This window comes from Pteropus medius, unplaced genomic scaffold (assembly GCF_902729225.1).
Source record: "Pteropus medius unplaced genomic scaffold, Ma_sr-lr_union100, whole genome shotgun sequence".
Taxonomy (NCBI): Eukaryota; Metazoa; Chordata; class Mammalia; order Chiroptera; family Pteropodidae; genus Pteropus; species Pteropus medius.
In genome coordinates this window covers 49173387-49188760 of record NW_024349800.1, presented here as the reverse complement: position 1 = coordinate 49188760, position 15374 = coordinate 49173387, and the positions used below count along the sequence as shown (strand labels likewise).

Genomic DNA, 15374 nt, shown 5'->3' with positions numbered 1-15374 from the left:
GCTTTTTCAAGGGTTGTACTGTAGGATAGAGCACTCCTATAGTTTTTAAAGGAATATAAATAGGAGGAAAGTGAGAGTGACCAGTTGCCTCTTTAAACACTGTCCCACTGTAGGACATTCTACTCACATATGCATGCATACAAACACGTGGCATTCATGCCACTAACAGTGTAGTTGCACGTAGCACATCAACATAGATAATACACAAAGTATACACACCGGCAACCTACAACACACACATACTTTCACACAACGGGCAGACAAATTGCAGCAAGCTGTGAACCACACGTGTTTTTACATTTCCTTGTCCACCTCTATCAGTAGCAATGGTCGCTGAGGGCAGTGGGCATGGTTCTAACTCACTAGGCTCTACAAGTTGGCTCTAGATGGTTTTCTCACCTCCTCATTTCAGGTCTACCCAAGAAATATGGCCACACAATGAAAACCACTAAGACCTGCAGTACAGTCCTGGCAGTTTGCTCCTGAGATCACTACTGTAGCATTCTAGAAAGCGAGCAGGAGCAGACCTCTGGCTCACTGCCATGGTATCACGCCGATATCGAGGCTACTTAAGGAGTGGGGAGAAGTGGGGCTTAGGTGTAGGAAGCTAAGAGGAAAAGAAGTCTTAATTGTAGATGGGTAAATAAGCTGCCACAGCCTCATACCATCCCTTCTTACTGGGAGAAGGACTATTTCCTGTCCCTTCAATTAGGTACTGTCTAGGTCCACAAAACACTAAATCTAGATTTAGATTTTGCTGTATTGACTTTCACTAAGGTTTAAAAAGTTGTTTTTTCCCCTCTATATCCTACCTCTACCTCCATGCCTTTCTTCTCTACTATCATTGCTCTTCTTTTAGTCTCTGGCCATATTTGAGTTCCGAAGCAAGGCCAGTGTTCCCAGGTACCCCCGGGAGTCCCTAAGATGTACAGCCTGAGGCACATGTACATGCATGTCCAGTTCTGGCTGTGGAACAGTACTTAAGGAAAATGGAAAAAATAGACTTGTATTTGGCCCTGTTTCAGTTCCTCAAAGTGAAGATGACATTTCTGGTAAGCAGTTACAATTAGATTTTTAGAGTCCTGGGTTTTCAACGGATCACATGCAGGATTAAGAAAGATAATTTAAAATATTTAATTCTGCCTGATTAGCTAGTAAATGAGGGGATCTGCTGATGTGAAAGTAAAATAATAGAGCTAATATGCCCCCTGGGGCATGACAGATGTTTTATGCCTTGTCCATTAGTCTCTTTAGCAATCACCTTGTCTTCTGTCTTTTTTTTTTTTGTCGTCTTCATCTTTTCTGGCAGCCAGAGTCAGTAGAGTTTGTACGGATGTCACGTCCCTTTATTGATATAATTCCTAAGGTTAAGATGGCTATTTCAGAGCCTCACTTGGGTTTACTTTATTTTATGATGCCAATTTCAGAGATGTCATTTACTCTCTGTAATTTAGTGTTTTTGGTCTGGCCTTTCTATGAATGCAGGTAAGACAATCTAAGGATATATTTTAAAATGGGAAACTGGGTAATTATCTTGTTTTCAAGTTGGTAAAAAAAAAAAGAGCATTTGTATCTGAGATTTATTCTTTCCCTCGGCAGATGCAATGTAGAATTTAAGGAACATAAGGAATCCTGCAGATCCTCCAGTCCCCTGAGAACACTGGGGCTTAGTGAGGCTAAGTGACTGTCACATGACACTAGTTATCTTTCCAGAAGAAACCGGAATGATTTTGTTAGTTCAGGAGGACCTAATTTTACATTCCGAGCATTGTATTAAGCACTGGGTTTGCCCCCAAAGTGCCCTCTGAGCTGGACCTTGAAGATGGGTAGGAGTTTACTAGGTAGGGAAGGAGGAGTGTTGTTTCTTTTGTTAAACTAGAGAGATAGTTTGGGAATGCTCAAAAAAAAAAAGAGGATTTCCTTTTCACCAGCCTCTCTAGTTAGCAGTTCGGGCCCCTATTTAAAGAAGTTTAATGAAAAGATGGTTTGGTGTAGTCTCTAAGGGTGGTGTACCTCTCTTCTAGGTTTGGCCATTCAGTGACAAGAATAAATGAGCATGATCTGTGCAGGAACCTGTAAGGTCTGGACTAGCTCAATTGTGCCACGCTGCTGTCCGTGCAGTTCAGCTCCTTGCCCTGTGTAGGGAGATGCTGGAGTTGCATGGCAGTGGGACCCGGGTTACCCTCCAGCAGTGTACAGAGCCAAGGTCGCCCCACTCTGTGTAATGGTGAGTGATGCAAGCTCTTGGTACATGGTACCTGGTATCCCCAAATGATCCCGGTGAAGTGAACAATCAGCCATGTAGTGTCCTACTAATGAGAAAGAACACATACTAAGTGTTTACGTGTGCCAGGCACTGTTTTTAGAGCTATCTACATGGGTTACTGCATTTAAGTGAGGCTGCACTGCACTGCACTCCACTGTAAGCAAATGGTGCCTTTGAAAGATCTGGCAGCTTCTCAATATCTAGAGAAATGGAGCAATTATAGAAGCCTGTATCATGACAAGTGACAAGGAAAGTCAGTGCTGAAATGCCAAATAGTTTGAGAGTGAAGGCTACGTAGACTGCTACCAAATCAAGAGGCAGAATGGTGTGGTGGAGAGCACTTGAATGTTAGACTCGAGCAGACAGACAGACAGACCTAGAGTCAATTCCTAGCTCCGCCAGCTTTCTAGCTGTATGACTCTAGCCGGGTCCTTTGGGAGCATTGTTCCTCCTGTATAAAATGGGCATTAACCCCACCTTGCAGGGTTGTTCTGAACGTGTGAGCTGATGCACAGAGTCCAGCACAATGCCTGCCTGGCACAGAAGAATTTTCTGGCTTTTCATTATCAGCCAGAGAATCTTCATTCCTGAAAATCCGTAAGAATCCGGAATTTCAGAGGTTGCCTCGGAGGTCACCCTTTCCAGATGCATCATTTTTGGATGCACACCCTGAGCCCCAAACATACTGAATCATTTGCCCACAGTAGCCTGCTAGTTAATGGCTAAATCAGGAGTAGAACTCAGGATATCATCTGCCCTTACCCCCTGGGACCAATGATTACAGTTAAATCGTATGCAAAACTCTTGAGATATTTCACCAAAGAGGTGATTTAGGCTGATCCTGTTTAGTTCACATCAGATTATTTTCTCCTCACAGAACAGATGATTTTTCAGTATTCACTTTAGGTCACTTCTGAAGCATGTTCATTTGCTTTCTTCTTTTATGTGTTAGTCTGCTTGGGCCAATGTAACAACATACCACAGACTGGGTGGCTTCAACAACAGTAACTTATTTCTCATAGTTCTGGAGGCTAGGAATCCAAGATCAAGGTGCTGCCATGGTGGGTTTCATTCTGAGGCCCCTTCTCTTGCCTATGGGTGGCCACCGTCTTGCTGTGTGCTCACATGACCTCTTCTTCGAGTGCACACATAGAGCTAGTTCTCTGGTGTCTCTTAAAGGACATGAATCCTATGGGATCAAGGCTCCATCCTTATGACCTCATTTAACCTTAATTACCTCCTTGTAGGCCCTAACCTGCAAACAGAGTCACATTGGGTGTGAGGGCTTCAATATTTGCATTTTGGAAGGGATACACAATTCAGTCCAAAAAACTGTGTTACATGTGTTCCTCCATCCCTCGTTAGCCATTCCATTCAGGTCTATTTCAAATAGGAGATACCTGAACGACCACGTATGTGAACTGTTAAGCACCTAAACATGAGGCATCACCTAAGGCCTGGCTCCTTTTACAACTCCTCCAGGTCCTCTATTAATAAAGACCAAGAAATGTGGCAAAAACCAGAATCTGGATCATTTAATATATTATTGTGAGAATGAAGGCTGAAGAGTTAAACTGAGATATATAAGCAGACTCATTCAGAAAGAAAACTTGAACATGAGTAAAGTCACTTTGAAGATCTGTGTGCATTGGAGTGACAAACAGAAACAGCGCAGCTTTGACATTTATTCTGATATTTCCAAGGGAAACTGTATGAAATAACATATTTTTGAGGGAGTTTTTTTAAAGAAAAAGATTAAGAACAAAAAATGGCTGAACAGTTGTGTGCAGAACAGGCAAGGATTTTAATAATGAGAGTACTGGATGACAGGACAAAGAAAGCATAAAAAAGCTGAGGGAGAGTCTACACCCAGAAAATAACTACCCTTGCTCCCTGCTCCACTGGGGGGATGTTGAGAGCCCATTCAGTAGACTCAGTAGAGCAATTAAGTGGAAGATTCTTTATCACAAGCGTATCCATTCATTAGTGAAGTGCCTAGATGGATCTTTTTGTTATTTTTTTTTTGACTTTTGTTTTCTAAATTGAGATAACATTAACAAACCATAAAATTCGCCCTTCAAAGATACACAGTTGAGTGGTGTTTAGTATATCCGCAAGACCGTATAACCATCACCATTCCAGGACGTTTTCATCACCCCAGAGAGGAACCCTGTACTCATCGGCAGTCACTCTCCATTCTCCCCTCTCCTCACACACTGGCAACTCTCAGTCTACTTGGTTTCTATAGATTTGCTTATTCTGGATATTTCAGATAAATGGACGCATACAATATGTGGCCTTTTATGTCTGGCTTCTTTCACTCAGCATAATGTTTTGGATGTTCATTCATGCCATAGCTGACATGAAGGAGTTCAGAACAGGCCTCCCCAAGATGTGTTCCTTTACATGTGAATTATTTTGAGCCGAAGGCAACTGAGACCCTGCGGGCTCACTTGAAACTTTTACCTCTTCCTTAAAGAATTTAAATTTGGGGCCTTGCCCATAATAAGAATTATCACCAGAAATAACATTTTATGACCTATCTATAGGGCAGGGCAAACTTCTAGTTACTGAACATCTGCTCTTCTTATCCTATGAATGATCTCCCTCCCCTCTGAAGCCCCCAGGTGCCTTACTTCCTCCTTAGCTCAGAATGTCATATGTACTTCATTTTAACTCTCCGTCTAGGAACCTCTCATGGACGTGGGGTCTCTGACTCTCTCACGTATGTGGGGTTCCCATACATATGCATGCAATTAAATTTGATTGTTTTCTCATTTCTCTATCTCATGTCGATTTAATTATTAGACCAGCTGGAAGAATCTAGAAGGGTAGAGGAAGTTTTCTTCCTCCCCCACAGTGCAAGCCACAATTTGTTTAACATTCATTGGTTGATGAAAATTTGGGTTGTTTCTAATTCTGGGCTATTATGACTAATGCTGCTATGAATATTCATGTATAAGTTTGTGTGTACACATATGTTTTCATTTCTTTTGGGGATATACCTAGAAGTAGGTATATTGTAACTAACTCTAAATTTCACTTTTTGAAGCATTTCCAGACTGTTTTCCAAAGTGACTATTCCATTTTACATTCTTACCAGCATTGTTTGAGGGTTCCAATTACTCATACTAGTCAGCACTTGTTATTACCTATTTTTGATTATAGCCATTCTAGTGGGTGTGAAGTGGTATCTTACTGTGTTTTGTCATTAAAAAAATCAGAGCCATCCATACACACAGTCTCAAAAGAACAGGCTTAAAGTGTTAATGCCCCATCTCTCTCCACAATCATTTCCATGGGGCAAATACTTTAAATTCTTTTAGTGGTTTCTTCTGGTATTTATCTTCTATTTCTGTAATATGCTTATACTGCTATTTTGTTTTATACTGCTATTTTTAAAAATCAGTTTTAGATGTTATCTCTTGACTTCCAACTATGGAAGATGAGCATCTAGTTCTCTTATCTTCCTCCATGTGCACACGAACACACACTCACTTTATCCTTCCATCTTCACAATACGATTATAATCTCCATTTTTGGTTGAATCAATAATTGGATTTACATTGTTATGACTATGAATTCACAGCCAAGTGGTGTAGTAAGATTACATTTACTTAATCATACGTTTCCCCTTTAGACCCCCGATGACCTAGGGGAAAAAAATTTGCCTCATTTTTTTTTTTCATTTCCTCAGTTTTCTACATATTAATTACTACTTTGTCCTCAAATTCTGCAAGAAAACTAAAAATCTCTGGGCATATTCAAACATTTGAATATTCCACTATTTCTTTCTTTTTTCTTTTTCGTTTGTTTCTGGGGGTGGATTTCTCTCCGAGCCCTCCACTCTCCCGCTCTCATTCGCACTGACTGGTTACGGGCTTGCCGCATGGCTGTTGTCCTGGGATTTCCCTTCCTCATCCTTGACTTCTCTCCTGTTTCCTGTGTAGCACCTGTTTCCTGGACCCCACATTTTCCTTTGTCTCAGTCTTATCCCTCATTTTTCACTAGCATATCTTCCAGTAGCTTTTTTATTCCTCTATTCCTCCATTACTGTGTCTTTCGAATTTTCTAGTGTTCAGTTTTAATTCCCTTATTTCTTTTAGTTTTCTTCTTTTTAGTTTTTGTCCTAATGATTCCATTAACACTTTAACTTAAAAAAATCTACTTGTAACTAGTGCCAACTTGATTCCAATAGAGTAAAAGTTGTTTATGCATGCTTTCATGTTACCATGGCTGCGCTGAGTAGTTGTGGCAGAGCAAGAATGCATATGGCCTCTGAAGCCTCAAACTTTACTATCTGGCTCTTTATAGAAAAAACTTGCTGATCCTGATCCAGTGCCCGGATCTTCCTGATCCCATTCTCTGTCTCCTGCCTCTGAGCATTAAGTAATCCGTTCCTCCTCTGAACACAGACTGCTTTTCACCTTTCATGAAACCTAGAAATTAACTGCAAGTGAAAAGAAACCAAATGAAGGGGCACAAAACAAAGTGAACAGTTCCTTGGTGCACATCGCCGTGTTTAAGATCCTCAAAGTTGTCATCTGTCACGATCTATGAAATCCAGTCCTTCAACATGAAATTATTCTGTTTTCTAGTCTGATTATTGATAGTGACTCAAATTTGAACATTTCCAAGGCTAGTTTCTTCATCATTTAGTCCCATGCCCAAGCAGTGTGTTTTCATACGCGTGCTCTGTGGTGGGTATGGGTTGTTTTTTCTGACAAGCATTGATGTCCCATCCTCTGATAAGAGTTCTTTGATTTTTATTTGACACCAGAGATGGGGCATGATGTGGGGCAGCGTGTGGGCAGGGAGCTAACCGGGACTGCCACTGCAAGGCAAACAGACCTCACAGTGAGTGAGCAAGCGAGCAAGTCCAGTGACACGGGTTAGCCTCTGCATTCACCACAGTTTCAGACTTTCTAATTAGGCACGCCAAACACCTTTTCTGTGTAAGCTCGTTTGTTGTACTTCTGCTGCTTATGAGCAAAAACAGGAGTCGTGACTGACACAGGCACTGAAAGACGAGGTTAAACCACTTTTGGGGACCCCCCATAGGCCTGACATCTTTACGAAGACACTTCATTTCATTTTTAGTAAGAGAGGAATAAATTCTTCTACTTTAGTTCAGGACCTAGAATAGTTTTAGTCTAATGCAGGATCAATTTCAGAACTAATGAGAAATTTCTCAAATTCAGGTTACTGTTCATCTTGACAAAACAGAAAAATACTAATGGTTTCAGAAATGATCAAATATGAAGAGAACAACAACATCAAGTACAATTTATCAAATACCCGATAAAGCACATTTTGAAAGGCAGTCATGATGTAATTTCATCTAATAAAAGCATGCCTTGCACTTATCTATTTTTCAAAGCATATTTGTATCCAAAACTTCATCAGATCCCTTTAGGCTTCTTTTTTGATAAATGATCCACATTTTTAAAGTCTTTTCTAAGCATAAAAACCAAAACATATTTTACAAATAATTATACAGCACTTTCTTATAAATAAAAATCCTAAAATTTTTATTCGGCAGCTCGTTTCGTGTCCCTGACATGTGCTTACTTTTTTAGTCAGCTCTTCTGCATTCTAGGCCATAAAGAGATAATTTTTATTTCTCCAGCTTTAGAGGAACCCTGAGCCTTTTTTCTAACTTGTTTCCCTGTCATCCCTGCTTCGTAGCTAGCCAGGACTTGTCCACTTAAGCTGCTTGTCCTCACCACGGCGCCTTACACACGCAGTATCCACAGGCCTAGTTTTGAACCCCAGCTCTGTTGCTTTGCAGCATAATGATCCTGAGCAAGTTTCTGAATCTATAAAATGAGGATAATAATAGCATCCATCTCATACAATTGTTGTAAAGATTAAATGAGATGTACACAAAAGAAACACAGTAAGCATGTAGTAAATGTTAACCGTTATTATTTGTTGGCCGAAAGAATGAGCTCTGCTAACCACTGCTCCTTGCTATTTCATTCCACATGAAGCCCGTAAAATGTGGTGATTTGTTTATTGTCTAAAATTTAAGCCCCTTGACGGCTTAATTTTAGACAATAAACAGATCACCACTAAAGGCATAATTTTACTGATATTTTGATTTTTGGGATGGGAAAACTGAGGCTCAGGTTACATGACTTGTATAAGGTTCTACAGTGAGTTAGAGAGGGATTAGAATACAGTTCGCCTGCCCGGTTGTTCTTCTCTTCCCCCCTATCACTTCCTAGGGCCTTTACCTCATGATCCCAAAAATTCAAGTGCAAAAATCTTAGGAACTAAAGGGTGATTTCGAGGGCCAAAAATGATTCTGAAATTTAAAAACCTACCGTGGTATCCACAGCCTTGACTTTCTCTGTGGGAATGTGCTTCGGAACGGGCTCTGTCTGTGACAGCATCACACATCCTTTGGCACCTAAGGTGACGATTATGACCCGGCAGCCCCTCTGCATGAGCACCAGGGCAGCCTTCCCAGCATCCGCAGGGCTGCTGACTGCGAGGCCCGTCAGAATCTCAGCCTGGAATACACAATAGTTAAAGGAAGCAGTGATGAGAAAAGTAACTGAGGTCCACTTCCAGATTAGATTTTTCTAGAAAATGTCTCCTTTATTTTGCATTACAACCAATGCAATGGAGAACTTTGATAGATACTGGGTCAGGAAAATAAATAAAAATACAACAATGATGACACAAACAAACTATAAAAGACATCTTGGGACAATTAGAGAAATCTGAACGTGGCCTGGATATTAGATGACAGTATTGAATTATCGATAATTTTCTTGGGTGTGATAATGGTATTGTGGCTCCTTGTAGGAGATGCATGCTGAAGTATTTAGGGGTGAGTTATTATGTTATCTGCAACTTACTCTCAAATGATTCCACAAAAACAAAAATACACACGGGGAGAGGGGAAGCAATAGAACAAAATGTTAACAACTGTTTATGTGGAAAGTATGAATATTTGCTGTATCGCTCTTTCAGCTTTTGTGTGTGTATGTACAGTAATTTTCATAATAAAGAGTTAGCGGGAACATCGGGGTACATAAATCTTTACGAATGTTTTCAAATTTTTTGGGTAAATACCCGGAAGCTTTCATGGTGGCCAAGACATGGAAACAACCGAAGTGTCCTTTGATAGATGATTGGATAAAGAAGATCTGGTACATATATATACAATGGAATATTGCTCAGCCATAAGAAAAGATGAAATACTGCCATTTGCAACAACATGGATGGACCTCGAGATAATCATGTTAAGAGAAATAAGTCAGACAGAAAAAGTTGAGAACCATATGATTTCATTATATATGTGGGATATAAAGCTGAAAGCAACAAACAAACATGACAAGCCAACAGATAATCATGGACACAAACAACAGGTGATTACCAAAGGGAAGGCTGGGAAGGTAGATAGAGTTAAAGGGGTCAAATATATGGTGATGGGTGGTGAACACGCGATGCAGTATACATGACGTATTATTGAATTGTACACTTGAAACGTGATTTTATTAACCAATGTCACCTCAATAAATTTAATTGAAAAAATGTTAGGGGGAACAAAGAAAATCCTACAAAAGAAAGGAAGGGTGGGGAGGGAGGAAAGGAGAAAGGAAGGGGCCACTGCCAATGATTTTGATATAAATCATGCCTATAAATTTCACATGTGGGGACGTAATTCTTCTAGGCCTCTATTGGGCCACAATGCCTTTCTCATATTACTAATTACAGCTTTCCATGTTTATATACCACTCATTTCTTTTGTTTGTTTCTGCTAGGGAAGACGGAAGCAGAGTAGCGGAGCCACTGCTATGTAGCAGAAAAAGCGTTATCATGACATTCAGATCTCCACCGGTTAATTAACTGTGACTTTCCCCAAGTCATGGATGATTTGTACAGTGAGAGGCTTGCACAGTAGTTCTCTCCCAGGATATGAAAAGGTCTCTGGCTGACGCAGCACTGAGGGGCTGCAGCCCTGCTTCCTCATCCCCTAGGCGCCCCTCCAGCATCTCTGAGGGACCTCAATGGTTCTGAGGTAGACAGCCGAAAAATCACTGGACTAGATGAATTATACAATACTTTTGGACTCAGAAAGCTTATAACTAAATTCTGTCTTTAATGTATTACAGTTTAACTGTATACTATCTCTTCCTAAGAGTGGGTCTGTCCCTTCCTGGGATAGCTCTTAATGTGCCCAGATTAATCCGTTTTGTCACCTGTAAATCACCCCACAGTGGCTGCTTCAGTTTTCCCAGTAGCACAGGTGTCATTAAGTTGACCATGTGTCATCCCTTACCATCTTTTTTCCACAGACCCTTTCAGTCTGAAGTGGCTTTGAGGCCATTTTCTTTTTTTGTTTTTATAAGTTTCATTAATCTTCATTACTGGGATTACTAATGTCTCTTGAGTTGGTCTGTTTTTAGAAACACTGACTTCTTGTGCTTTCTAAAAACCTTAAAAAAAACTATTCTTTAATGAAAAAATTTGAACATAAAAAAATGCAATAAACAGACATGTGCCTACCATCTACCTTTGACAAATCTTAATTTTACTTTATTTGCTTCAGATATTTCTCTTTAAAGAAGGTAAATATCTTCTATATATATTATTTAGAGATGTGCTTTCCCCCCTTAACATTATTTAATTCCTGTTGACGTATGTAGCTCTACTTTTTTTTTAAAACTGCACAGAATTCCATACTGAAATGTACTATAGTTTAAACAAAATGTATTCTATTTTTCATGAATATTTTGGTTTTTCCATTTTCTCCTTTTACAAGCAAAGAAGTATTGGATATTCTTATCATTTTATATGTAGTCTGTCTTTTTTTGTCTGGCTGCTTAAAATTTTTTTGTCTTTACCCTTGATTTTATGTAGTTTCATCAAATGTACATTAGTAGAGAGTTATAGCTATTTGTGCCACGTGACTTTCAGTACACTTCTGATCTGAGGACTCACGCCTTTCTTCAATTGCGGAAAACACCTTGCAGTTTCTCCTCTAATATTTCCTCTTTTCGGTTCCCTTCATTCTCTTCTTCCACGCCAAGTAGCTGTATGTTGGAGTCTGTCAAGTTATCTCTCATTTCTCTAAATTCCTCTTTAATATTTAAAAATATTTTTCTGTCTGTGCTACTTTCTAGGTGAATTGAGTTTTCTACTTCTGGGTGAATTGTTCAAGGTTTTCTTTTAATTCACTAATTCTTCATTCTAGTCTAATGTTCATCTTTCTAATAAGTGCTTAAAAATTTCAATGCTATTTTTCATTTTCAAGATTTCAATTGTTTTTCTTCTAGTTTCTTCTTTTTTAATGAGTGACAATCTTAATCATAATTATTTTAAAGTCTTTTGGGAATTGTTTTATTATTTGAATTTTCTTCTTGTGCAGACTGATCTTTAGATTGTTGATTCTACTGGTAAACTCTCACAGCACTGTGTTTCTTCTCTTGGAGGCTCACCTTGCTCCCTATGAGTTAGAGTGTTCACACTTCACACTTCAGCTCCCACCAGGCTTATCCCTGCCTTTCTAAGGTTTTTTAGTTGCATCCATTAGGCTTCTGAGGGTCTCTAAACCAGAGCAAGGTGTTATATTGGCAATATAGAGTTCCTGTTCTGGTGTTGGTGATATGGCCAATCCAGTCACTAAATCAGCAGTGGTCTTGGTACCTTTCCTTCTTGCTCAGAGGCAGTATCTCTGTCCTCCTATCTCGTTGAGTTTGGAGCCCTATGTAGGCTGTAGTCTTGGCAGCAGGAATAGCAGCTTCCTCTACCTTTTTTTTGCTAGCAGGGGAGCCCAAGCACAGCATCTCTGGTTTCTAGCAGTGGGCACTGCTCCAAGCTCCCACGAGTGGCGCACGTTTAATACCTATTACCCATAGGAGGCAAACTTCCTACCGCTTATAACTGCTTCTGGGACTGGAGTCCAACATGCCCTGGGCAGAATGCTCTGTAATTCTGTGACGTTTCTGATCTGTGGAGTTATTTATTTTGATTTTGAGCTTGTGGAGTTATTTATTTTGATTTTGAGCTCGTGAGTATCTTTTCTTTATCTCTTTTTAAATTTATATAGTAATGGTTTGTATATGTGGAGCAGAGGGAGTATCTTAAAGCATGAATTTACATTATTATTCTGATTAGAAGACTGTTAAGCTTTTAAAGTTTTTCTTTTTTGATTACATTTTCAGATCAGTCTTCTCAAAGACTAGAGTTTGTTCATGTGTTCATTCATTCATTCATTCATTCAATAAGCATTTACTAGGTGCTGTGTGCCAGCTATAGTTTAACAGATGGTAATTTCCAAAGATAACTGTATCAAAATATACATAACATTGTACCTGTTCTTTTTACACCGTGACAATGACAATCTTCTATTGAGAGGTGGGGGACCAAGGTATATTTTCCTGCTTTAATCAATAGAATGGGCCAGAAGAGATGCTATGTGACTTCCAAAGCTAAGTCATAAAAGCCAACATGTCTTCTGCCTGGTGCTCTCTCTCTGGATATTGGTTGTTGAAACTCAGCTTCCATGTTGTGAGGGAAGCCCAGGCCACACTTACACAAGGGGAGGCCATGTGTAAGTGTTCTGGCCAGCAGCCAGCATCAGACAGCAAGCATGTGAGTGAAGGAGGCTTCAGATGATTCCGGCTCTGAGCCTTTGAGTCTTCTGGGCCACAGACATCATGGAGGAGAGGCATGCCGTGCTGTGCCCTGTGTCAATTCCTGATGCCCAGAGTTCGTGAGAGACAATAAATCATTACAGTTGTTGTAAGCTACTAAATTTTGGGGTAATTTATTGTGCAGCAATAGATAACTATACACATAGGGATAGCCACTGGAGATACAATGGTGAATAAGACAGATGTCCCTGTCCTCACAGGGCTAGTAATTTAATGAAGAAGATAAAAGTATTAAACAAATAACTTGAACTGTTGAATGTTTAAAGAATAAATACAGTGCTCTGTAAGTACCTAGCAGGGAAATCTAAGCCAGTTTGGCAGCTGAGGATAATCTAACCTCTTGTGAAATGGTCACTATCTCCTATAATTCCTTTTTCTTAGCACAAAGCCTGGCCATGGTGGTTGCTCAGAAATATTACATAATGCAATTGTGGTTTGTTAAAATCAGTTTCCTGTGGCAGTCTTCTTTCTTGTTTATGTTCTGAGAGATGAAATTCACAAAAAGGCAGATTAGGAAATCCTAGAAACTGTCTTTCAGCTTTCAAACCAAATGGAAAATTACATTATAGTTCATGAATTGCTAACTTTCTATCCCTGCATGTCGCGTTGTATAATATGTCCGGCCTCCCGATGTCGGGAGAGCCTGGGTCTAAAACTGTCTGGCTTTAAAAGGGAGAAATGTTGGAATTTTCTTCCTAAAATGCTTCAGAGTAAATGATACAACATGAATACACTGATAGATGTTTTATGCAGATCTATAAATTTTGACCCTCAGAGGGACTGAGAGGGTGCTCCTCTAAAGGAGGGGACCCCAAGGTCTTTCCCACAGCATCAGTGGAGAACCGATGTCAGTCTACAAATGCAGTCACAGGATCTTCACAATCGGCTGCAGCAAAGGCTCCTGGGGGTTTGTGTTAAGTAGGGTTGCTAGAGTAAACACAGGACACCAAGTTAAGTCTGAATTTCAGAAAAATGACAAATAATTTTATAGTATAAGTTCATTTAGTATATTACTTGTTGTTTATCTGAAATTCAAATTTCACTGGGTGTCCTGTATTTTTATTTGCTAAATCTGGCAACTCTAATACTAATTAGTAAATAGGATATGGAAAAAGGAAAACAAAATACCAATAACGTGAGAGCAGGGAGAGCACTAACATCAACTGAGGTTTGATAAGTGCCAGATTATGGGGATGACTCAGAACCTTTTTTTTCCCTAGGACTAATTTCCTTTCTCCACACCCCCGTCAACTGAAAAATCTGTTTTCACTGGGGCCAAGAATTCACATGCAATCAAATTGATGTGGTGAGCCCTGCTTCTTTGCTTATTCATTTAAACGAGTCTTTGGTTTCTCACGAAATGAGCAAAACCTTCCATCCTTACCTCACTTTCATTGCAGCAGAACACATCTGAGAGAGCGTAGAAGCGGGGGTCCAGGTCAGCAGTGGCAGGAGCCGGATTGAACAACGTTTTCACTGCAAACGAATGGAGGAGGGGTTCAGTGGTTATCATTTTTTAATACGGTGCATTTACAGACATTCAGTGGGAGAAATCCCCAAGTGCAACCACTTCTCCCATTAGATTAAAAATTAAAATAGTTATAGATGTAGAAAAGTCTAAAATCTCAATCTCTATGATAGCCTGGTACAAACTCCTTATTTCCATCTACTCTACTTTTCACTTTACAACATTTCAGCTTTAAGGGCAGGCATCAATATTTATAACCAAGGTGATCACAAAGTTATGGCGATGGGAAACAAGAGGATTAAATAAGATTTTAAATGTGGCACGAAAGGACTTGTATGAATGTGAACATTCAGGCTGGTGAACATTTTTGTGGGTTACTTTAAAGGCTTAGTTGCAAGACTAGTTCATAAATCCATTTTCCAGGAAAGAAAAAAAGAGATGATAGAAAAGAAACAATGAAGAGCTCAAAATTTTCCTGGTAGGACTAGTAAGTAGGAAGTTCACGTACATATATATATTTTGAACACCTATGTATATCTTCCAAATATATCAGAATTAGTCATGCAAACATATATATTTACACAAAAGCTTATATTCTTGGCTACTGTAAGCAATCTAAGAACATAAAGGAAAGACTGGGAAAGAAGGGGAAATTCAATCAGTCTGAGAGCTAGCTCAGACTAGGAGACTGTAGGAGGCTGGGGAGAGCAGAAACAGGGCAAATGAGAACGGCACAGCCATTGCAGTGTCAGAAGTGCATTTTTCAGAGGAGGAAAGTGAGCCTCAGAGAAATGAGGTCACGGACAAGGTCATATACTGGGACTTGTGTAGGCTGGGTCCCTATGTAGGGTCCTCTAGCTTTAAGTCCTGGGTTTGGTTGTAGCTAAAATAGTTGCCTCTCTAGGCCAGGACTCTGTCCATAGCAGCACAAGTCCACAATTCCAATTTACAACATTTTAAAACAGCT

The 15374-nt window shown here is 39.8% G+C and overlaps 1 protein-coding gene and 1 long non-coding RNA gene across 3 annotated transcripts in view; one reads left to right on the top strand and one right to left on the bottom strand.

The window, feature by feature from the left end:
- RBKS (ribokinase) overlaps positions 1 to 15374 on the bottom strand; it is an 82989-nt gene that overhangs the window by 28228 nt on the left and 39387 nt on the right. Inside the window, exons 6-8 of one of the 2 annotated variants that reach the window (XM_039887515.1) lie at positions 14324 to 14415; positions 8596 to 8784; positions 7214 to 8085 (exon numbers count right to left, since the gene is read on the bottom strand). In XM_039887515.1, coding sequence (XP_039743449.1) covers positions 8002 to 8085; positions 8596 to 8784; positions 14324 to 14415 — 365 coding nt within the window. In that variant the 3' untranslated portion in view covers positions 7214 to 8001. Of the gene's footprint in view, positions 1 to 7213; positions 8086 to 8595; positions 8785 to 14323; positions 14416 to 15374 lie in introns of those variants that run through there. The other variant, XM_039887514.1, reaches the window with a different exon arrangement.
- The window catches only part of LOC120621825 (uncharacterized), a 31846-nt gene continuing 17167 nt past the window's right edge, over positions 696 to 15374 (top strand). The window contains exons 1-2 of the long non-coding RNA XR_005658307.1: positions 696 to 1052; positions 2025 to 2227. This is a non-coding gene — a long non-coding RNA (uncharacterized LOC120621825). The remainder of the gene's footprint in view (positions 1053 to 2024; positions 2228 to 15374) is intronic.